Source organism: Amblyomma mixtum, chromosome 4, assembly GCF_055824585.1.
Source record: "Amblyomma mixtum isolate Tamu chromosome 4, ASM5582458v1, whole genome shotgun sequence".
In the NCBI taxonomy this organism is placed as follows: domain Eukaryota; kingdom Metazoa; phylum Arthropoda; class Arachnida; order Ixodida; family Ixodidae; genus Amblyomma; species Amblyomma mixtum.
In genome coordinates this window covers 66620525-66643550 of record NC_143015.1, presented here as the reverse complement: position 1 = coordinate 66643550, position 23026 = coordinate 66620525, and the positions used below count along the sequence as shown (strand labels likewise).

The window sequence follows — 23026 nt, the reverse complement described above, 5'->3', positions numbered from 1 at the left end:
ACGAGCTCTGCTGCTGCCTGGCTGTCGTGGTCGTCGCTAGGCCTATAGCTCGTTTCGCGTCGAAGAGGCAGAGGCCGGCGCTTCGGAAGTCGCCTGAGCTGCAATAAAAGGCTTACTCTACACATCGCTTTACAGTCAACAGCATCATCTCACAATAAAGTAATAGTATGGTCACTTTCCGCGACGCCTTCAGCCGCGAAGCGAGCGGGCGCCAGGCGAGCCGGACCCCAACGTCAGGCCCGCGGCAGCTGCAAGGCGGTTGTGGCCAGAAATTTGCTCGTATCACAGTTGTTACCTTTACCAGCAGCTCAGTATTGGTCAGCGATCCTCAAAAATGACACATTTTTCACATTTCTTGGCCTAGGGTTTATTATTTACGTCAAGAACACTCTTTAGCTCATTTTTTATGACGCCGGCAGACCTGATCCAGGCCGGTGGGCCGGCCGGCATGCTCGGCGTACTTGACGTTCGCACAAGGAAATACAAAACAGCCATTCTACCAGAGATAATGCTTTCTAGATTCGAGCAACGACAACACGTCTGTTAAAAAGTGGATCTTTCGGCAACGACACCGACTGCGGCAACGCCGGGCGACGAACTGCGCGCTGGTCCCAGGCTGCCCTAGTCGTCGCTAGGCCTAATGGTTTCGCATCGCTAACGGCGCTTCGGAAGTCGCTTGCACTATATCAAAAGGCCTACTCTTCACATCGCTTTACTGCGAACTCGTCCCATAATAGAATATATATTCGATTTCCACGACGCCTTCAGCAACGGAGCTAGCAGGCGGCAGGCGAAGCGCCGCAGCAGCGCCAAAGCGGCTATGGGATGAAATTTGCTAGTATCGCATTCATCACTTGTACGATCAGCTCGGTATTGGCCAACGACCGTCAGAAGTGATGCATTTTTGACATGCATCTATCCCAGGGCTTGCTAAACGTGAACAAACAATACTAGCGCGTTTTTCACTCGCCGGCGGCCGGCATCAAGGCTGGCAGGCCGGCCCGGTGTGGCTCGGCCCCGAGCGCCCTGAGGAGCGCGTTGTACGTCATCACGACGCTGCCGCTCTCCGTGCTCGCTTTGGCTCCCGCTTCCCGTCGTTGCGTCTAACGCGCGCGGCTCGTCGTTGACATCTAGCAAGTTGCACGCAGGCGACGAGCTGCGATCGGACGTTGCGACGCCGTTCGCAACAGCGCACCGCAGTGAATCGCACTCACTTTCGCACATGTGTCTGCGACCACCGGAAGTAAACAAGCAGAGCGCCTTTGCTTGACGTATGCATGGGCGGAGCATCGGCCCGTCTTTTCTTTTTTTTTTCGGAGCGAGCCCCGCGTGTATGAGTTGAGGGTGGTATGTGGGGGAGAGGAGGAACATCATTTTTAATCGGCGATATCTTCGGTGTTGATGGAGTTCGCTTAACATTTTTTGCGGTGCGGCGACAAGTGATGGAATACCGATCTCTCGTGGGCTTTTGCTAACCTTGGCAAAGAGCTTTTCAGGGTCCCTTTAATGCAAAATGAAGGTGGTCAAACATTTGAGCAAGAAAAGATGAAAAAAAAAAAGCAAAAAGTTTGACGCAGTCGGCAGGATTCGAACCTGCGCGGGAAGATCCCAATGGATTTCAAGTCCATCGCCTTAACCACTCGGCCACGACTGCGACGAGAGTGCATGCTTTCTAGGTGCATTATAAACATGTGGATCAAATGGCCATGTGGCGCTCATGGTATTCTGTAAACACACGTAGCGTGCCACGATCTCGACACTCGAGTTCGCTCCTGGAGCTAAACCCCGAGATGTGATCTCAGCTTACACCACACGAAGCGGCTGTGGGTCCGTTCGCGTGCTCGGCGAGACGAAGTAACGATATTCTTTTCCTGGATCTGCACCAAACCCTGGCCAATCCTCCACCGTGGGCATGGGCCAATGCTTCAGAGGCAACAACTTTCGCTCACCGCTTTGTTGGGATCAGCAAAGCCAGCACATGAGCTTGTGTAAAGCTGGGTATCGTCAAACCCTTGCATCTTCTCGGACTCTAATCGCGTGTGCTCGTGTCCCATAGTGTATATGCCTGGATCGCCCTGCTTTTGCACGCATTCCTTGTTCCTGCGCATTTGATGGTTGCATTGCGGCGCCTAGCTGCGTTTTCCATGCCTTTGACCACTGATATGACATATTAGATTCCACTGTCATGGTCTTCCGTCTCACCAGATTACGGACTTGATCGCATTCCGACCATGGTGTTAGAAGTTCTAGCCCCGTCGTACCGACCGAGGATTTTCAGTTTCTCGCCCCTGATCCTCTTGACTTTGTTGCTGAAACGGCCGAGAAAGGAAACCTCAGATTCCCGCCGACGGTGCTGCCTGTGCATGTGATGGTCCTGCCGGATTCGCTGCAACGGAAGAAGCACTAAAACAGGTCATCACCAATTGGTCAGGAAGAGGAGACGAATAACGTCGCGCAGCGCGGTGGTCTCACGACTCTTGAAAATGTTTGACCGGTTCCTCATTCACTGTCACTTCAGTTCGGCATTTAGGAGCAATAGGTGTCCACTGGTTTTGGGGCTGATGTCACGTTGGCAATCCCGTTGCATGAGCCGTGCTCGCGCACGAAAGAAAGAAGAGGTTGCGCATCAGTGGCCATTTTCATACGGTGAAGAAGAAGAAGTGGCCAATCCCCGTTATGGGTATGCAATATCGAGGACAAAAACAACTGTCCTTATCGCGTCTGGACCAGCCAACGAAGGTTCAGAGCAAGAGCTATTTTGGAGTCTACTAGTCCGCTGTGTTACTTCCAATGCTGTCTGATCGGGAGGCTGCCCCATTGAGGACGCTGGAAGAACTCTTCAGTTTCACGAGACAGCCGCTATGTGTCGTGGATCCGCTACGAGACATCAGGCGAGGTGGGCCAGAGTCTCCGAAGACCCTGTTATGCCACGACCTGATGGATGGCTATCTGGACGACAGGTGAGCTTGCTGGATTAATTGAGCACTGCATCTCCCAGTAATGCTGTCTGTTGTGCATGCCAGACATGCAGGGTCTTTGAAGCGGCTCTACCCGTTTCATCTCCTTTCCCCCTTGGCATGGTTCAGGTGTTCTTCTTAAGTGAAACCGTTACCATGCATTTCCTCTACTGATACTCCACACTACACCATTATCCTCGAAGATGTGCCAGTAAACAAAGTACAATACTAGATTTTCACAATTTTTGCTCATATATCACTTTTGATCAGCATGTGAGAAGATTTTGCACTGCGCTTAATGGGTGCATGTACACAATGGAGGTTTTTTCATGGTCCATGCGGGTCCTTGAAAACCTTGAAAACCCTTGAATTTGGAAGAAGTGTTTTCAAGGGCCTTGAGAGTCCAGGAATTTTCATGGGGTCCTTGAAAACCCTTGAATTTTGGTGTGATGAGGGAGACGGCTGTTAAAAGACGCTAGTATCCTTTAAATTTTCTTTTTTCACAAATTAACCCTTTGGAGATAACTTTACCGGAACTCCACCTCTGTGGCTTTGATCACCGTCCCTTTGGCAAGAGCTCTGCGTAAACGCAGACGAGGTCTCACTGTCTCCGCCCGACGCCGCACATGGCTTCCGTCACCCCATAACCTGCCCCAAGAGCAAGGCTTGGGCACGAAGCGAAAAGAGACACAGTCTGAATGCGGTTCGGGCACGGAACCTGGTGCGCCATAAGCGTAGGAGCCTACACAGTTGCGACATAAGCAGTTCACCAGCACACAACAGGCACACGTGCGTCGCTCCACTAACGCAATGCAGGATGCACCTAAAGCCATTGTGTAAAATTTTCTGTCCACCATAAAAAAGCGAAGTTATAGTGGCTTCGGCGTTGTCCACAGCTGTGCCTCCATGCAGGAAATATTCCTTCATGCAGGCAACAGTGGTCAAGCACCGATTGGCTCGCTATACATACATAAAGTTCGCACCAGAACAGTCAAAACAGCTTTGTTATTAGAATGATTTCGAGCAAGGACTGAGCATGCTGGCTTCGGTGCCAATCTTTTCGAAATGATGCCGTGCGCAGGCACGTCTGGCGACGGACTACGCTGCTGCTTGGCCGCCGTAGTCGTTGGTACGCCTAGCCTGTTTCGCATCGAAACCGCAGCCAGCGTTGTGTCTGAAGTGGCCAGCGCTGAGTGAAAGGTCTGCTTTTCGTATGGCTGGATGTCAAATTCATCAGCTTATAATAAAGATGTGGTCAAGTTCCATGACACTTTTAACAGCGAAGCTTGCAGACGCAGGACAGATGTGAGGTGCAGCTGCGGGTAGAAACGGCAGAAATTTGTTGGTATCGCAGTTGCCGCTCTTACTAGCAACTCTTTATTGGTAAACAGCCCTCAAGAGAGGTTTATTTGTTACATTTAAAAGTCTATTGCGCAAGAAATGCTAGATACGTGAGATGTAAGAAATGTTTCTTAAATAAAATGCCGTGTTGCTAAGTCCTTGAAAGAAATATTCGAGGGTCCTAGGAAGTCCTTGAAAATCCTTGAATTTCATGGCTGAAAACCAGCATGAACCCTGTTTTTTGTTTGTTACCAACAGCGTATATCTATTAAGGAACTCATCCTCATGCTGCATGTTGAAAATAGAGTACCGTGCATTTCATGGGATTCTCGCTTTGCACTTCGCACTCACAGCCAGTACCGTGCTTGTCTTTGCTAGGTTTGTCCATGGCTGTCGCAATACCAGCAGCTACCGGTTTTTCCACTGGCAAGTCATCAACAGTTTCGTCTACTTCTCGCACAACATGGTTACGATTCCTCCACCCGGATGGATCTCTGCTGCCCACAAGCATGGCGTCAAGGTTCTTGGTGAGGTTCTTTGAGCGCTATTCACTGAAACGAGAGTTCTGCACATTGGCGTAGTAGAAGTCAAATCTGTTCCCAATTAGTTGAGAAGATGGAGTGTCATTGAAGCAATTTATTCATTACATTTATGTTTACAAAACTACAAGACTTGAAGGAAAGTTTGTCATTCTCCAAGGAAATAAGGTTACAGTTCCTGAGAAGGACATTTTTATAGTTGAGGAAGCTTCGTCCAACTTCTAGCAACTAGATCTGCATTCATCACTTGACCAGGATAGTTGCTATACCATGTGGTTAACGAAAAGGCCAGCCTTTACAATCACTGATAACCCAAGACACTGATGGTTGATGAGGGTTTAACGTCACTAAGGACACTGTAGTTAAGGGCTCCGGAATTTCGACCACCTGGGTTTCTTTAACGTGCACTGACATCACACTGTACATTGCACTGCCTCAAGAATTTCGCCTCCATGGAAATTCGACCTCCACGTCGAGGACCGAACCCTCGTCTTTCGGGTCAGCAGCCGAGCGCCACAACCACTGAGCCACAGCAGTGGCCAAAGATATACTAGAGGACAGAGAATACCTTGAAAGTAACTACTGTGTAAACATGCAAAGTCTAACGAGCTTTTATGATTACCTACAAACAGATGAAAGGAATGCCAGTGACTGATGCCTTGCTTGACCAATACCTTTCTGCACTGACCTGCCCTAAACTGCCTTTTGACTTCACAGGAACCTTCACAGTCAAGTCCGATTGGGGCACAGAAATTCTTACCAGGATCAGACGTGACAATCTGGCACTGAAAGTAGCCTCTCATTTGGCTCTCGTCGCATCACGGTGCCACTTTGATGGATGGCTTGTGGACATTGAGAGCAAAGTGGTTAGTGTTGTTGGCCCATCTTCTACCCAGTAGAGGGCCCAAGCAAAGGCTTGGGAACTCTGCGATGACTAGCCGATGTGTGATGACCAGCAGGTTTTGCTTTGGGGTGCCCTGAAACACCACGTGGGCACTCTCCCATTTTCCTTTTGTTCCCTTATTATCCACTGTGGCTCTTGGTTGTCCTGATGGCTTTCGCCAAGTCAGAGTTTCCCATTGCAAGAAAGCAGGGTGCCACAAAAAAGAAAAAAAAAATCTCACAATTTGAATTTATATGTGCTCACTCAAGCATTGGAAGATTTTATCATTTAAGGAGGGTATGCAGCTTTCTTTCTTGATGTATTTACATGAAATTTTTTAAGCATATTAGAAGTAGTTTTATGACTAATCTAAAAAAATTTTGCTGCTATATCTGTAGAAATTTTTTTTCTAATGTATTTTTTATGAACATTGGAAAAAATTGCACAGTTAAGAAGATGCGGCAGAAGGCTGGTTTGGCATTCATTCTGTTCCTACTGACGTACTACAGGTCAAGACAATCTTAGAATTTTTTTTTCGCAAAGCACAAATTTTGGTTTTGAATTTTTGTGATGCAGTGTCCGTTGACATATCTAAAGCGAGAAGAAAATTTCATAAGAGAAATTTAAGATTCACAAATTTGAAAAACAAACCGTGTCTTGATCTTCTCTATCATTCTAGGAGTGCCGTAAAACAAACGGGGTCAAAATAGATAAAGCAGTTATAGTAGGCAGTAAACAATAGTGGAGAAAAACGTCTATTGTTTGAGCATTTCCTTCCAATGCAGAGCCGCTGTGGTTCACATAACAACAGAGACTTCCTGGTCGATCTCAGCAATTAAACTTCAGGCTAGCATAAAAAGTAAGACATGCAAAAAATAAAATTATTGGGGTCATTTTTGGGATTTCAAAGTTTCACCCCCCCTTCAATTTGTTTAGTTTATTTGCGATTTGTGCATATTATGTGCTGGAGCAGCACTGCACAGTATTTTGTAGTTTAGGGCTTTCAGTAAAAGGAGTATAGACAACAAATTTTTGGTTGCATGTTTTCGTCTTCTTTGTAATGATGCATATGATTTTATTATGTGTGGATCATTATATCCTCATGTGGTATTCATCTATGACCAATGAATAATTTATAATTGAAGTTGTTCTTTCATTCTATTTTGGTTCAGGTTTCAAAAACCAAACGAAGGCTGTAATGTTAAATTTGAGTAGAGGTCACGTGAGGCGTAAAATAACTGATATAAGCTCTGCCTAGTTGTTTCACTTCATAACTAGAGCTGCAGTGGCAATGAATAAGTAGTAGTGAGAAGCGGTAATTATACTGCAATTTTTTTTATGCCTCACTTGACCTATGTTGAACTCTGACGTCACAACCATCAAAAGTGAAATCAAAAGAGCAGGAGAGTAGAAATCCAGCTATAAATTATTTGCCAGCCTGAAGCCGGTAACATGTGGTAGTCTATACATTAACACCTTGCACATCATTAGAAAGACAAAACCACACAAAAATTTGGGGTCTCAAGCAAAGAAACGGGAGGCTCTCTGTTGGCAGTGCTACTGATGTACTGAGTAGCAGCGTGATTAGCAGTGAGTAGCACTGAGTGATTATGCAGCGGCTATATGGAATCCTCACCAAGCATACTTAATTAACACCTTAGAAGCCATTCAAAACCTAGCAGCCCGTTTTATATCCTCAAATTACAATAGACACAACAGTATCACCAGGATTAAATCTGCACTTAACATTCAGCCACTAGAGCTCCGACGGAAAATCGCACGACTCTGCCTCTTTCATAAATTATATTACAAGTTTCCTGATCTTCGTGACATATTATTACTAGCTCCCATCAGAACATTGCGTAGCCTGTTTAACCTCCTCAGCATTCAACGTATACATGGATCGACCTTGGCATTTAATAAATCTTTTCTTCCAACTGCAATAGAAAATTGGAACCTGCTACTTGACTACATTGTTAACGAGTGCAACACTACTAAATTTCGACAGGCATTAATTAATCACTGTACTGAATAAAAGATATTGCCCATTTGTCTCAAACTTCACCCAGTTGCACTTATTCTTTTTTGTTGTTGTTGTTGTTACCACCCAATTCCAGCTTTCGCCCTTCATTATTGACCAGCGTTGTAGTGTGATGTATCGTTTTTCATTTTATTGTATTGCATTATGTTTTGTTGTATCAACGTATTATTCTCAGTTGCATTTGCTTTGTCCCCCCCCCCCTTATGTAATGCCTCAACAGAGGTCTTTAAGGGTAAAATAAATGATGATGATGATGCCAACTAAATAACGTCTAGTGCAAAGGGAAAGCAGGTAGAAGACATGCTGATATCACTACCTCTTTCTTTTGTCCAGGAAAAGTGCCATGCTGGATTTCTCAAGGAACTGCTTGCAGCCATCACCACAGAGATGCACCGCACTGTGCCTGGTTCACTGATTATCTGGTATGACAGCGTCGTGTGTGACGGTGCCCTAGACTGGCAGAACGAGCTCAACGAGAAAAACTCATGCTTCTTTGATCTGTGTGACGGAATATTCCTCAACTCTGGCTGGACCGAGGACGTGCTTCAGCGCTCGGCAGCCTTTGCGGGCAACCGCAAGAGTGACGTCTATGTCGGCATAGACGTCTACGCACGCAGAACAAGTTATATTGCTGGCTACAAAATGTACCAGGTGAGCAAGTGTGGGAAGCATTGTGTCTAGTGATAGTGTCACGTGAGACGTATCCTTCTGGAAAAATATACCATCCTCATGTTTGTGTGCTGTTATGTAGTAATGCTGAAGACAAAAGGATGGAACAAGAACACAACCACACGAATGTTGCACAAACTTGCAGCTCTAAGTTTGCACATTTTTGTTCGGTTTTTTCCTCTTCATCATTATTACATAGCAACTCACGAAAATGAAGATGCTAAGTACTTTCAGTGGACATCACCTTTTTGATTGCGTTACACATTACAGTCTTTTATAGTTATAGTAAAATAAACACACAAGGATTCATTTAAGTTTTCTTTGTTTCTACAAGTAATTTGAGACTGGAACTCAATCACTGATCATATTGTTAATTGCTCATCTCTAACGCCTTCATGTAACAGTTGTCCAGTCTCAACTGAAAGCTTTATTGACTGCTTCCTGGTTGGCGACGATTGTAGAGCTGCATCAAAGTCTTTCGCTCTCTGATATTCCTTTGCACCTGATGCAGCTGCTTTAAGGCCGCCTTCTGCTCAACAGATATTGACTTGCAATTTTATTACTTCCAATAGCCATCACTAATCTTGGCTTTATGAAACCAGTGGAACGTTGGTACCGTCAAGCACGCCAGATAGACTTGCAAATGGTCAAACCACGCAGCCACGCTAACCACACCGCAAAAGTGGAAATAAGACTGCATACAGCATCAGAGAAGCACAGCGTGCTCAGAACAGGCCTTGCCTAGCGAGTAGGTTTTTGAACGAGGAGCTCCAACGACCTTGATAACTCTTGCGGTGCAGCATAGCACAGCAGGCCACGCTCTCTGTGACTTCATTCAGCAGGCTGCACAGCCGAGCTATGCAGCCTGCTGAACATGACACCGGCAGAAAAAAAATTCTGGAGGCACTTAAGTCTGCTTGCATGGAGGAATGTGAAAGCATGTCTTTTGAGGAAAGGAAAGGTGGCTGAGATCTCGGTGGACACCTCAACTGAAGGTGCATGTGTAATTAGTGGAACCCCTGTCGCAAGCTAGCCTCCAGCTTTACCAAAACATGTAAGCTATATACAAAGCGAAATACTATGACACCACCCAGAAGTACGACAGTGATGCCATCACTGGGATTTCATCTACACCTTCATGGATTAGGGGGTGGGGATTGGGGTATGTTCTTAAAGCTTACTTGTGGCTTATTTGTCACGTGGCCTGAACTCTTTGAAATAATCTGTCACGTGGCTTAGTATGATGTCACACTCATATGATGTCATCACTAATTACAGTAATTAGTCTGTGTTACCTAACTGCATTAATATAGAATTTTACATAATGTAATTGTGTAAAACATATGTTAGTGTTATTTACCTACGTTAACTAGTTTTAATTAATTAACAATGTAACTTGATCACGGCATATTACACATGCACTCCCAAGTTTCTAGTCATGACGTATTACAGCCATCAAGTGACTTGGCATGACATCAACTTGTGACTTCACATGGTGCCATTTTCTGAAGACCCGACCTTGAAAATGAACCATATAATGCTTTTGCATTAATAAATTCTCCAGCACCTTTGCAAGCAGCCTGGTGTCAATACATACAGCCCAGGCTTGAGTGCAAAAACTGCTCATGGTCCCCGAGAAATTCAGTCAGACAGCAGAGGCGGTGAAGAAAACGTTTTTTCATCTGTTTTTCAGCTGTGTTGATCTCTGTAAACTTTTGACCCTGGGTGCACTAGTGAGACATTTGTAAACCCACTCTTTATGGAGAAATACACAAGCCATGGTGACCCCCTGCTACTTCATTTCAGGTAGTCGAGGTGGCCCGCAGCCATGGCTTGTCAGCAGCCATTTTGGGTTCTGGTTGGGTCTACGAGACACAGGACAAGCGGAGGTTCATGCAGAACCAGAGTCTGTAAGTTGTCAGCATCACTAAGAGAGTCACGAATTTGAATCCTAATTTTGGGGGGGTGCGGGGAATTACCCACACTTTATCTCCGAATTTTTTAGCAGTGGAAAAAAAATGTGTTGCTGCTACAGAGACGCCAGTAGAGTCACAAAACGTCTGCTGTTGGATTTTACTGGTGACAAACGCCAGATGAAGTTGTCCTGAATGCCCTCGCTGAGGTCCACATGGATGAATGACCTTGGATAACAATGCGAGAATAACAAAGAGCTGATATAAAAGAGAAATAAGGGAGACACAGATGTGCACAATGGACCTGCCTCCTGTTACATGCACCCTTTTACTGCAACAGCTGCCAGTCTACTTTGCAGAGGGCTTCGTTAATGCACACACAGTCTCAGATTAACCAGCAAGGTGCCCGACACTAAGCAACAACTGAGGTAGAGCGCACACTTGCATTAGCATGCTGGCTGTGTTGTCAGATTAACCAGCAAGGTGCCCGACACTAAGCAGCAACTGAGGTAGAGCGCACACTTGCATTAGCATGCTGGCTGTGTTGTCAGATTAACCAGCAAGGTGCCCGACACTAAGCAGCAACTGAGGTAGAGCGCACACTTGCATTAGCATGCTGGCTGTGTTGTCAGATTAACCAGCAAGGTGCCCGACACTAAGCAGCAACTGAGGTAGAGCGCACACTTGCATTAGCATGCTGGCTGTGTTGTCAGATTAACCAGCAAGGTGCCCGACACTAAGCAGCAACTGAGGTAGAGCGCACACTTGCATTAGCATGCTGGCTGTGTTGTCAGATTAACCAGCAAGGTGCCCGACACTAAGCAGCAACTGAGGTAGAGCGCACACTTGCATTAGCATGCTGGCTGTGTTGTTGTTTTCTGCATGCTGCGCTTCAACCTTTTGTCTCCCTTAAATCCCCTCTGCCCGGAGAGTGCAGCAACATCTGGATCATCGGCAGATCATGTTAGCTTGCATTTTGCTAGGCTGTGTCCTCTTTTGGCTGCATTTTTATTTGTTTTATTCACACGGCAGCCTTTGGTAGGATTCAAGCGAGAGAGGATTTTGCACGAAAATGCAGTGACACAAAAGAAAAAGCAAGGAAACAACAAAAAAGAAACCAGTGAGCTATTTGGCACATAATGAAGGTTGAAGCATTGTAAGGCAGTTTGGTTCAGGTGCTCTGCACAGGGCCGAAGGCAAATCTTGTGGTTATCATCCCCCATAAAAATACATGTAATAAGTGAGTAATTACTCATTGGTATCCACCCAAGCTCAGCCATACGGCTACAAAGGAAAGTTATACAGCTTTCTCAGAAACTTCGTAGTTAAAAATTCGTCCTGGTCCGGGGTTCGAACCCGGGACCACCGCTTCACCGGAGCAGTCGCTTTACCAACTGAGCTAACCGGGATGGCAAGCTTATGGTAGGGCGAGAGCGAATTGATCAATAACTCGAAGTGGGAACAGTGTTGGTCAAATGTTTTAGGGGAATCCCCCAAGGTGGAGTAGATTTGTAATAAGGGAGTAATTACTGATTGACATCCACCAAAGCGCAGCCATACGGCTACAAAGGAAAGCTATACAGCTTTCTCAGAAACTTCGTAAAGAAAAATAAGCTTACCGTCCCGGTTAGTTCAGTTGGTAGAGTGACTGCTCCGGTCAAGCGGTGGTCCCGGGTTCAAACCCCGGACCAGGACGAATTTTTCTTTAACTACGAAGTTTCTGAGAAAGCTGTATAGCTTTCCTTTGTAGCCGTATGGCTGCGCTCAGGTGGATGTCAATGAGTAATTACTCCCTTATTACAAATTTACTCCACCTTGGAGGATTCCCCTAAACATTTGATAAAAATACATGGTGTTAACAAATTCGGTTGTTCAGAATATTTAGTGCCTCGTTACTTGCCATAACACAAGTAGTTGTTGTTGTTCTGCTACCCCTCAACTCCTGCTTTGTAGCTTAAGTAGAGGTTCAGCCTGTTGTCCGGAGGTCTGCAGGCAAATCATTAGTCCAACCTAGGGTTGTGTTATTTTATTGTGGGAAGCGTTCGTGTTATTGCAAGTAAGATATTTTGTCAGGCATCGTCTCTTGCATCAAGACTTCAGCGTTTAGCCTTCATGCCTCACCCTGGTGCTTGCACAGGCTGTGGTCCCTCCCAGATCACTGCTGTCCCGAGTGGCGCCTCAAGACGTTGCCGCTGTCAACCAGTTTCTGCCAGGGGTTTGGCAGCCAACTCTACGAGGCAGGACAGGTTCGGCACTTCCGTTTCTTTTCCTTATTTTTTTGTTCCTCCTTGTTAGTTAGTCCTTGTTCATGACTGTGAGATATCGTTTCTTGAACACCATGACTGATTGTGACATCTTATCAGTGTTGTTGGCATCGATCATGCGTGCTCCTGGTTGTTTGGAGAGTATATTTTTTGTGTTCCGTGCAATAAACCTTCAGTTGCTAGTCAGCGGCTGTCCCGTCGTCTTCTTTTCTCGTGTCCCTGTTCCTGTGCTGTTTTCCTCAACTCGCCGTTTTACTGCCGTTTTACCTTGTTAGCAATTAATACTTTTCGTGTGTAGTTCAGTCCATTGGTTGCCGGTGGTAGCTGAAAGGTATGATCAGCATTTATTTTTACGGAGAAAGCCTTTAATGCCTCATCGTTGTCGACAGAAGGTTGTCGGGAGAGGTGTCACGCTTTTCGGTTGGTCGAAATGGTTATGAAGTCAAAGTGCACTGATTCTAAGTAATGAGGCCACCCACGGATGCCTGACGCCCCCTTTTGGAGCAGACGACAACTAATAAAATACCTGTCGTCCGCTCCAACAGGGGGCCTAAGGCGTCCGTCGGTGACCACATTTCATACCTCATTTCTGCGCACAGAGCCATGGATACAACCTAACTCATCGAAGCAGAGAGAGAGTCGTGCTAAACAAGCAGTCAAAGTCGGCAGTCAAAGTGTGTAGTTGCAATGTGTGGTCAAAGTGTGTAGTGAAATAAAGCACTAGTAGAGCACAAACAGTCTCGCAGTCAACGCCAAACAGTGCGCCAGAAAAGGAAAGGCAGCACTTTAGAGAGCCAAAGTTCCCTCCGAGTTTTTTTTGTTCCTCCTTGTTAGTAATTATAATACTTTTCGTGTGTAGGTCAGTTTATTAGTTGCCGGTGGTGGCCAAAAGGAATGAAACTTGGGCTCTAACAAAGTGATGCCTATCCTAAATTAATAAATTGAGTTGCAGTGATCAAGTGTGTTATAATAAAGTGTGTCTGCATCATGACTTGAGACTACCCTGCAGGCAGAAACAATAAACAGGCCCATGGCCACTAAGCACGGTGGTAGCGCATGGAAAGTGTGAGCTTTTAACTGAAATATGTAAACTTATTCAGCTTGTGGAAAAGGTGGGAAAGCAGCATAAGAGAAGCGTGCAGTGATTCAGCTCGAACTGCACATGGTGCATGAGCTACTGATTACCACTCGAGGTACAGTGGTGGCAGTTGTCCTCTTGGTTAGTAGTGTGAGTGTTGATCTAGCCATGATTTGTGAAATGAGTGATGAAGTTTAAAGAGGAAAGAGGCCACAACACCACTGTTGGCACGTTTTCTGTTTTCAGGTGTGTTGACTGAACAAAATAACACACCTGAAATGTTTTCTGCAATTTCCTGACTGCAGCACAGCGTCCCTTTCGGTGGGGAGCTTTGTGATTCAAGTTGAAGTAGTAAAAAACAGCGCAGCGGCGACGGACAAGACAGAAGGAAGAAGACGGACAAGCGCTGACTAACAACTGAGGTTTATTGGAAAAAACACATGTATTAATACCCTCCAAAAAACAACCAGGACACATGCTACCCTGCAATCACTTGTAATCATAGGAATCGAGATACTTAATCTCACAGTCGTGGAGAAGCACCGAGGTACCTTTTAATGAGGTATTATGCTGACGTAGATGGGTGTTAAAATACCTCGTTAAAAGGTCCCCCATCATCCAAACTTGCGTTACATAACAGAGATTTCCCCCTGAATAATATCCCGGTTTCCCCCGATAAGAAAATGTGCACACCTCTTTTCTATGAGACAAAAGTTGTTTGCAGGCATAGAGATAAATTAACAAGGAAACTGTGTGATGCATATCGCATTCACGTGAATGGTGACACGTGTGTAATCACTGCCTCGGTGCTTCTCCACGACTGTGAGATTAAGTATCTCGATTCCTATGATTACAAGTGATTACAGGGTAGCATGCGTCCTGGTTGTTTTTTGGAGGGTATTAATACATGTGTTTTTTCCAATAAACCTCAGTTGTTAGTCAGCGCTTGTCCATCTCCTTCCTTCTGTCTTGTCCGTCGTCGCTGCGCTGTTTTTTACTACTTCAATATGCACCAACTCGCTCAGTTTTCAGTTCTTCTGTGGTTCAGGTTGGTATCCCTGGTCTCAGTGATAGCTGGTCTGTTAAGCCGGTTCATAGAAGGAGCCATTCTATCCTTAATAACTAGCCCTGTGGGTGTAGGGAGAGAGCAGGTCAGCAATGAGATGAGGGCGTACATTGGGATTCATCTCTGCAAAGGACATCCCACACTAACCAGTCGCATGATCTTTTCCACACAGGCTGTGAGACGGCATCATCTTTCAAGAGACTTGAAATGGAAACAATGGCTTAGTGAGCTCAATATGCCAGAGAAACCAATCTACAGTATTTTCTTTCATTCCACGCACTGGCTTGTGCTAGCGGAAAAGAAGAATGAACCCAATGAAATATGCTGCAACATGCATGTAAAGAAAAATCTCTGCCTCTCCCATAACCGAGAGTAGAGTAAGCATGAAATGTTTACGGGCATAACACATTGGTTGTAGATGGTACTAGTCAAAATATTGAAATGGGTCTAGTGTTCAACACACCACACCACACATACTGTGCACTGGTCCATGTGGATGCAGTCGTTTCCTGTGAGTGTCTGAGGACTCTCTTCCGCCCTGCCTCCTCAGCTGTATCCGGTTTCTGTCAGGCTCAATTGCTCAGCTTAAGCAGCTGTGACGGTGGCGGCATTGAAATGCAGGACGACGCAGAAGCGTACGCGGACGCGATGAGACACAGGCCTGACAAGAATGTATATGCAGCGCGTTTGAATACTCCGCGACCATGTATACATGTGCCTGCCAAAGAGGGAAACATCATGAGCTGAAGGTCCAGTGGCCGGTCTTCTACATGCGTGAGTTTGGGACCGCGGCATCATCCTTGGGGACGGCGCGGAAGCAGTTTTTCCGCCCAAAGCCCTTCTCGCCCTGGAGCTCCCCTCTTGCTCTAAGCGGCCCTCTCTCTTAGAGAGTCTCATTAAATCTCGTACGGTGCCCGGATGCTCTCGTTTCAGTGCCCGGATGAGTGGAATTCAGTGCCGGATGTTGGCTCTCGGTCTCGGCGTGACGTCACCACACTGCTGACAACGGGAGCTAAAAGCATTTCATGCTTAAAAAGAATACCCCATGGAGTATGCTGCAACATGCGTGCAAAAAATAGATAAATGACTTACAAAAAATAGATAATCGGTGTTCCGAATGGTTGATGGAGCTTAACATCACTAAATGCAAATTTATGCAAATTTCACGCAAGCATTCTAATATTACGATTCTTATTCTCTTCAATCAAGTATCCTTTCGCAGGTTGAATCATACAAGTACTTAGGTGTCACAATCAGCAGCAAACTGATGTGGGAAAAACACATCACTCAACTCGTTGCTGATACATCAAAAACACTGGGTTTTTTTTAGAAGGTCACTTTCACTGTCTCCGCAATCAATCCATAAGCTTGCATACGAGACTTTCATTCGCACTAAACTTGAGTACGCATCGGCAATTTGGTCTCCTCACCAGGCTTACTTAATTAACACCATTGAATCCATTCAGAATTGTGCGGCACGCTTTATTACTTCAGATTACGATTTTCACCACAGCATTACTGCTATCAAATCATCCATCGCTATCAACCCACTAGCCCTAAGACGCAAAGTTTCTCGCTTATGTTTATTGCACATATTATATCACAATTTTCCTAACCTACGCGAGTCCCTTCTAGTCCCTCCTGTGTGCACGTCATCCCGTTTATTCAACTCCATGAGCATCCAACGTTTACACGGATCAACTAATGCCTTTAACAAATCTGTTTTGCCAGCCGCTATTCAAGACTGGAATTGGCTTCCAGAATCTGTTGTCACTGAATGCGATCCAGTAAGGTTTAAAGAACGTCTGACGTATTATCTTGATGTATAAATTGTTTCATTTCCCTTTCGTGACTTTATTTCTCTTTATGCTTTTGTTGTCTGTGTGTTTTTTGTTTGTTCTTTTTTTAAATTGTTTTTTCCCCCACCAATGTCAGTCATGTTGTATGCACCACTCCCCCCCCCCCTTATGTAATACCCACCCAGGGGCCTTTAAGGGTCAAATAAATGATGATGATGATGATGATGATAAAACAATAGCAGGAAAATGTCTGTGAAATCCACAGAGGAGAGTCGCGCTCATAAATGAACGCATAAACTGGCGCAGGTGGTGTCAGCGATGCCGTGGTTCAACCTGTCCTTGCAGCAACTCCAGCCCCGAGACCAGAGCCCCTGGCTCTGTTGCGGATGCGGATCTGCGACTGGCTACACGGAGGACGCATACGACGGCGGTGGCTGTCTTCGGCTTCGCTTCCTGCCTGATGAAAACGAGCCCGAAGCTGTGCCTTACTTCAGGTGGGACATCGTCATCATCAGCACAACTGCGTTCACTGCGGAACAAATGCCTCTCCTGCTGACCTGCAGTTAACCTTGTCCTTTGCCAGCTGTAGCCATCTTATCCCCACAGACTCCCTAATCTCATGCTCTCACTTCACTCTCTGCTACCCTTTGACATTTGCGAGAGATCAACTCTACTTCATTTTTATTTCCTTAAAGACCCCCATTTTGGGGGCATTGCGTAAGAGATGAAGTTAACATAAGAAGTGAAGTAGAATCTCGATGATACATATCGTCATCGCAAGTCGCACGGATGCACAGCGAGCAGTGGAACAAAAAAATTGACAGGCAATCAATGGGCCGATCCAATGGAAATGTATGGCATTTGACTTTCGTTCGCCTCTGTATGACACAACATATCACACAGTTCTTCACATCCACCTTTATTGCACATTTTATCTTATTTGTACTTCTTTACACTTGCATGCTGCTACTTTTCTCCTTGTATATTGGACTCTCTTGCACACTTGGTCTTCTCATCCATGTCTGATCTCCAGTGGCTTGTCGTGCATTGTTACAATCATGGCTTAGTGATTAATGAGGTAGCTGCTTATGCTGTTTACAGACTTTATGGCTGATTTGCTTTGGAACTCCAGGTATATACAAGTGTTTCTTTGGGTGGACAGGGTCTCTTTCGGACTGGCAACACAAAGGCCAACCCTTTCATCCACGGCTTTTGTGAAGGCATACTGCTCTGTCATATCCTGATTAAAGTCTCCTACGAGCACCACAGAGTCTGTTTTTGCCCGGTTGGGTAGTTTCGATGCACAGTGTGGCAGCTTGTTTGGCTGCCGCTTCAGGGGTGATATACGTTGCTCCCACTTCACCTCGTGCATGGGCTTGTTCCATCAGCTCCACAGGGGTGGAGGAGAAACCCTGGCACAGGTAGATGACCCACTCCAGCAGATCTACTTCCTTCTCGGTTTGCACCGCAGCAGAACTTGAACCCAACGATGCCGAGTGGTTGTGAAGGGTCCATCCAAGTCATCCAAGTCTGTTTTAGACAGATCCTTAGCAATGTCTCGGATGTGAGACTCGACGGAGCCCACACTGACAGCACCAACTATGACGGGCAGTACATCTATGGCTTTGAGACACTGAGTTGTAATCGTGTCAAGATGATGCTTCTGGAGGTGCCAAAATGCATCCATCGGAGCTCCCTCTCAGTTGTCTCTGCAGTGGTGAAACTCAGTCACCCATCTTGTTTGTGAGGCACAGGCATGCTATGTTGCGACTGATTCTTTGCTTAGTTAGTGACAACCTGGTGGTATGTTCCACCTTGTGACTTGTGGACTCTGATGACACTAGGTTGGGCAGTCAGAAACTACTTTCTGCGAATCAACATGCACCGCCACTCTGATATCTCTGCTCCTCTTCTCAGATCACTTTCATCGTCACTCTGCACCTTTCTCTGTAGATACCCGTTCACTTGTACCCTTGGATACCACCGTCAGGGTGTGCATTGCTCTGCGCTGGTCAAAACCTCCTCCCTCCACGGTAGCCGCTCTCTGGGTTCTTTCCATGGCAGCCTTGCTATTGCAGTCAAAGCAGTGGCAAAATCAAATTTAAAGAGCAGTGGGAAAGCCAGCTGGCTTCTAGATTCTGGCTTATTTAACATGCCATGGGTGCACCGTATGTTTATCTAACTTGTTCAGTGTCAGTTTTGGTTACTACAGTTTGATTTGATTTGATGGGGTTTAGCGTCCCAAAACGATTCAGGCTATGGGGGCACCGCAGTGGAGGGCTCCAGACACTTTCTACCACCTGGGGTTCTTTAGCGTGCAGAGACATCACACAGTACACGGGCCTCTGGAATTTCACCTCCATCGAAATGCGACTACCGTGGCCGAGATCGAACCCATGTCTTTCGGGTCAGCAGCCGAGTACCATAACCAGTGAGCCACCTCGACGAGCTCACTATGGTTGTGCAATGTACCGCGAATGGATGGAGCTTACATCTGAAACCCTCTTTGACAAGACATGTAGAACTACAACAAGCCAGGAGTGTAAAACGAGCAGGAAAAAAAAAAGGTTTGGAGGACACCACCAAGGTTTGCGGTAGCTTTGGTGAAACTGTTTTTGTTTGCTTGTTTTTCAAGGGTCAACATTCAAAAGACATAAATTGTGCGTATATGATAGATTTTATTAGAGGAATAAGTGGAAAGAAGCTTAACTGAGACCCCAGAAAACAGTGGAGGACGTTCGTAAACCCAACATAAAGTGCAAAATTAGTGAGCTGCGATGGTCAGAATTTCTTCTGTACAATCTTGCCGTGCTCCTGACAAAAACTGATAACTTTTTTTCCCAGCTGTATATTATGTACTTTATGACTGATCTGGCAGTCATTTTTCTGACAAGTTTGGGCTGGCTTCTTTTTCTTTTATTTGGCAGGTTGTTTGGTTGCGACTTCCCACTGGGCCGCCTGATCGTCAGCTACACATTCAAACAGCACAGACCCAGTGGCACGATTATGAATGATGTTGCGCTAGTCCTGAAAGTCAAGACCGCGGAAGGGAAAGAGGAACAGCTCAAGCTAGGTGTTGTCATCAATGCTCCCAATACGGAACACTACGCTGTGACACGCGACATCTCAGACTCTGGATTCAACATAAGCTCGGACATTCCTGGCAGTTGCTGGGTCACCAGGTACAGTGTGAACAGTTTATTGTGAACAGTCTATTGTGCTTTAAAGGGCCACTGGAGACAAACTGAAGTTGTACTGAACAGTCTATTGTGCTTTAAAGGGCCACTGGAGACGAACTGAAGTTGTATTAATAAATTAGACTATGTTATGATAGAGGCTACTTTCCTTGAAAATGCAGCTTTTATCAGCTAAAAAAGGACAAAAAAAATGAAGTCCCCTCTACTGCACATTTTTGCTAGCAAACTGCAGTGACATTAGCTCAGTTTTATGGTTTATAGGGGTTTAACGTCCCAAAGCGATTCAGGCTATGAGGGACGCCGTAGTGGAGGGCTCCGGAAATTTCAACCACCTGGGGTTCTTTAACGTGCACTGACATCGCTCAGTACACGAGCCTCTAGAATGTCGCCTCCATCGAAATCCGACCACCGTGATCGGTATCGAACCCGCATCTCCAGTACAGTTTTCTTTATCTTAATTTCTGATGTCAGGCTAAGCTTACGTTCACTTCCAAATGGGGATCACGGACTCTTTTGATGCTGCTGCTGATGATGATGTTTTATACATCTGTGGCAAAAGAGCGCCAGTGACACAAGCTGTTTCTCGTCTACTCAAGGTGGGGTCCAAGACCCATTTTCCAAACATTTCACCCGAGAGAAGCCGAGCACCAGGATAGAGGAAAGGTTGTACCCATTATATCGCCAGTCAGTACCTGGAACAGACTCGTTATTGACGTCACAAGTTCGAACCGAGTGGTGGGAAGAACCAAGTTTTGCTATTGAATCCAATTTCCAGCAGTAAATGTATCTTTTTTCTGTTGAACGACAAACGCCTACAAAGCCACAAAGAGGAAAATGTTGAATTTTTACTTAGCATAAGAATTGGGTGGAGCTGTCTTCAGTGTCTCTTGAAAAACAGCGTAAAACTTCAAATATGCTGTGACATAGGCTGTGACCAAGGCTCAGCTTTTACTTGATTTAGGCGGAATTTGTTGCGTTTAAAGAAAATATCATGAAAAGTAAACAAGGATTGCCAGTTGAGAGAGATCAGTTGTTAATCTTCTAGTTGATAAAACTGACTAGAACTCCAAATGGTCTAATTTTCCAGAGCCCTTCACTACGGTGTCCCTCATAACTCGAGTTCCTTCGGGATGTCAAACCCCCCATAAACCATCTTTTTCGTGACCATTGTGATGTACAAAACAAACTGCAAGGTGCAGTCTGTATTTAGATTCAGCCATGACAATGCAAATATTAGTAGTTTATATGAAGAAACTTCGTGCATGAAATACCTACAGATAGTATTCCTCAGATCGTGGAGAGTGAATCTGATGAAACCGAGGATACTTTTTTTTTTTCCCAGCTAAATTTGGAATTTGCCTGCCACTGCAGCTATCTGGCTTGCACTGAAAAGGATTTTAAAATGGACATTGCTGCAGGAGCTTTATGGCTATAACGATGACGTTGAATAGAACACGGATAAGTTTCCTTGCATAATCACCCAACAGTGACAACCCAACCACTGCAAAGTTAAAGCATAGCATAAACGTTTCCTCATGCTCTTAGTGAAAAAAATCAGACTGGTTTGTGACAGTTGTAGGAGCTTTTATATATTGTTGTGCTCATGGACTCATAGCAGCAACTGTGTCCACATCATCGAATAGTGTCAGGTGTTCAAGTCTATCATTCGACAACACCGATCACCAGTGTTTTTGCATTTTCAACTGCCACTGTTTCCAGGATGTACCGCATCGAGGACCTGGAGAGCAGCGCCATCCTTGAAGAGATAGGCATTTCATTTGTTCTGTCGGTGCCGAACGCTTGCTTGTTGGGCAGGCTTGTTGTGAAGCGACCAGACTACATAGACGGGACTGAACCAGCCGGCACCAAAGACGATGGCGATAGCTCAGAGGACTCGGGTCCCGACATGGAACCATTTAGCGATGAGGACAGCAGGTAGAAGCCGGAAAGCAAAGTGATGTAAAGTTGAAGATGGTGCCACAATGTAATATGAACGGTTTCCTTCTACGGTATCCACTTTCATTGGTTCAGCTTGGCTAGTAATGTGCAGAAAAGCTGCGTTAATGTATTATGTATAAAACACTGGACTAGTAATTAAGATGCAATACTGGTCTTTCATGAATGTTATAGTTTGTCAATTTTTTATCCCGCACAGAATTAATAAAAAGTTTATTTTTACCAGTGTTTTGTTTTTTCGGTGAGCTAGCAGTTATAGTCCGTCAAATTTTCTTGCACGCATGAGAATACTATGCCTGGAAATCGGTGCTTAGTGCAACCCCAGGCTGCAGCTCAGTACTGGAGTTCAGTGGCACTAGCATGATGGCGACTCTGGGCCTGGGAGCTGCAGAACAGTGAGGCTTAGTTTCTGCCAAAACACGGTGCCTATTATTTTCGAATAATTTCAATTTCTTTGGAGGAGAAATTCTAGAGGCCCATGTACTGTGCGATGTCAGTGCACGTTAAAGAACCCCAGATGGTCGAAATTTCCGGAGCCCTCCACTACGGCGTCTCTCATAGCCTCAGTCGCTTTGGGACGTTAAACCCCATAAACCAAACCAAACCATCCATCACATGGGGTTCTTTAAAGGTGCAGTGAAGACGAATCTGAACTCGTCTTTTTGCTGTGGGAACTCAATCTACACGTTCCGAACATTCTTAGAAACTTCGATTTATAGCCCTGTGTGGCTGATTTCCCTAATTAAATCGAATTAACATCTGGCTCCTGCCTTTTTTTTTTAATTCTCCCCGTACGGTGGGCGGAGTTGACCAACGCGTGGAGTGCCTTTCAGCCAGTCCCGTGGCGGCTTGCCGCTCTGCCATCGGCGGAGTAATACGTAGTAATCTGTAGTAGCAAATAGTTCGTGCGTATTTTTATTTCTGCGGGCTTATTTTGCAGCTATATTATCTGCGAATTAAACTATTTATTCATGGAAATCTAAAAAAGAAAATAAACCGAAAGCGAAGCCTCCACGGAGCTGGCTGAAAGGCACTCCACGCGTTGATCGACTCCACCCACCGTACGGGGAGAATTAAAAAAAAAAAGACGGGAGCCGGACGTTAATTCGATTTAATTAGGGAAATCGGCCACACAGGGCAATATGTCGAAGTTTCTGAGAATGCTCGGAACGTGTAAATCGAGTTCCCGTGGCAAAAAGATGAGTTCAGATTCCTCATCACTGCACCTTTACTGTGCACTGACACTGCACAGCACATCGCTGTGTTTGCATTCAGCTTCTGTCGAAATGTAGCCACAGTAGCCAGCATTTAAGGTCATAACGA

General features: G+C 45.5%; 1 protein-coding gene and 1 non-coding gene across 2 annotated transcripts; one reads left to right on the top strand and one right to left on the bottom strand.

Annotated features, from left to right (window-relative positions):
• Positions 1 to 1572: 1572 nt before the first annotated feature.
• Positions 1573 to 1654, bottom strand: TRNAS-UGA (transfer RNA serine (anticodon UGA)). The gene has a single exon. It is a non-coding gene; the product is annotated as a tRNA-Ser (tRNA).
• On the top strand, positions 1652 to 21883 carry LOC149346714 (cytosolic endo-beta-N-acetylglucosaminidase-like). The gene is made up of 9 exons (XM_089586596.1): positions 1652 to 2960; positions 4677 to 4825; positions 5555 to 5703; positions 8095 to 8412; positions 10237 to 10340; positions 12481 to 12589; positions 16857 to 17044; positions 19478 to 19732; positions 21467 to 21883. Exons 1-9 carry the CDS (start codon positions 2791 to 2793, stop codon positions 21684 to 21686), a joined length of 1662 nt encoding a protein of 553 aa, XP_089442722.1. The 5' UTR covers positions 1652 to 2790; the 3' UTR covers positions 21687 to 21883.
• Positions 21884 to 23026: the final 1143 nt, after the last annotated feature.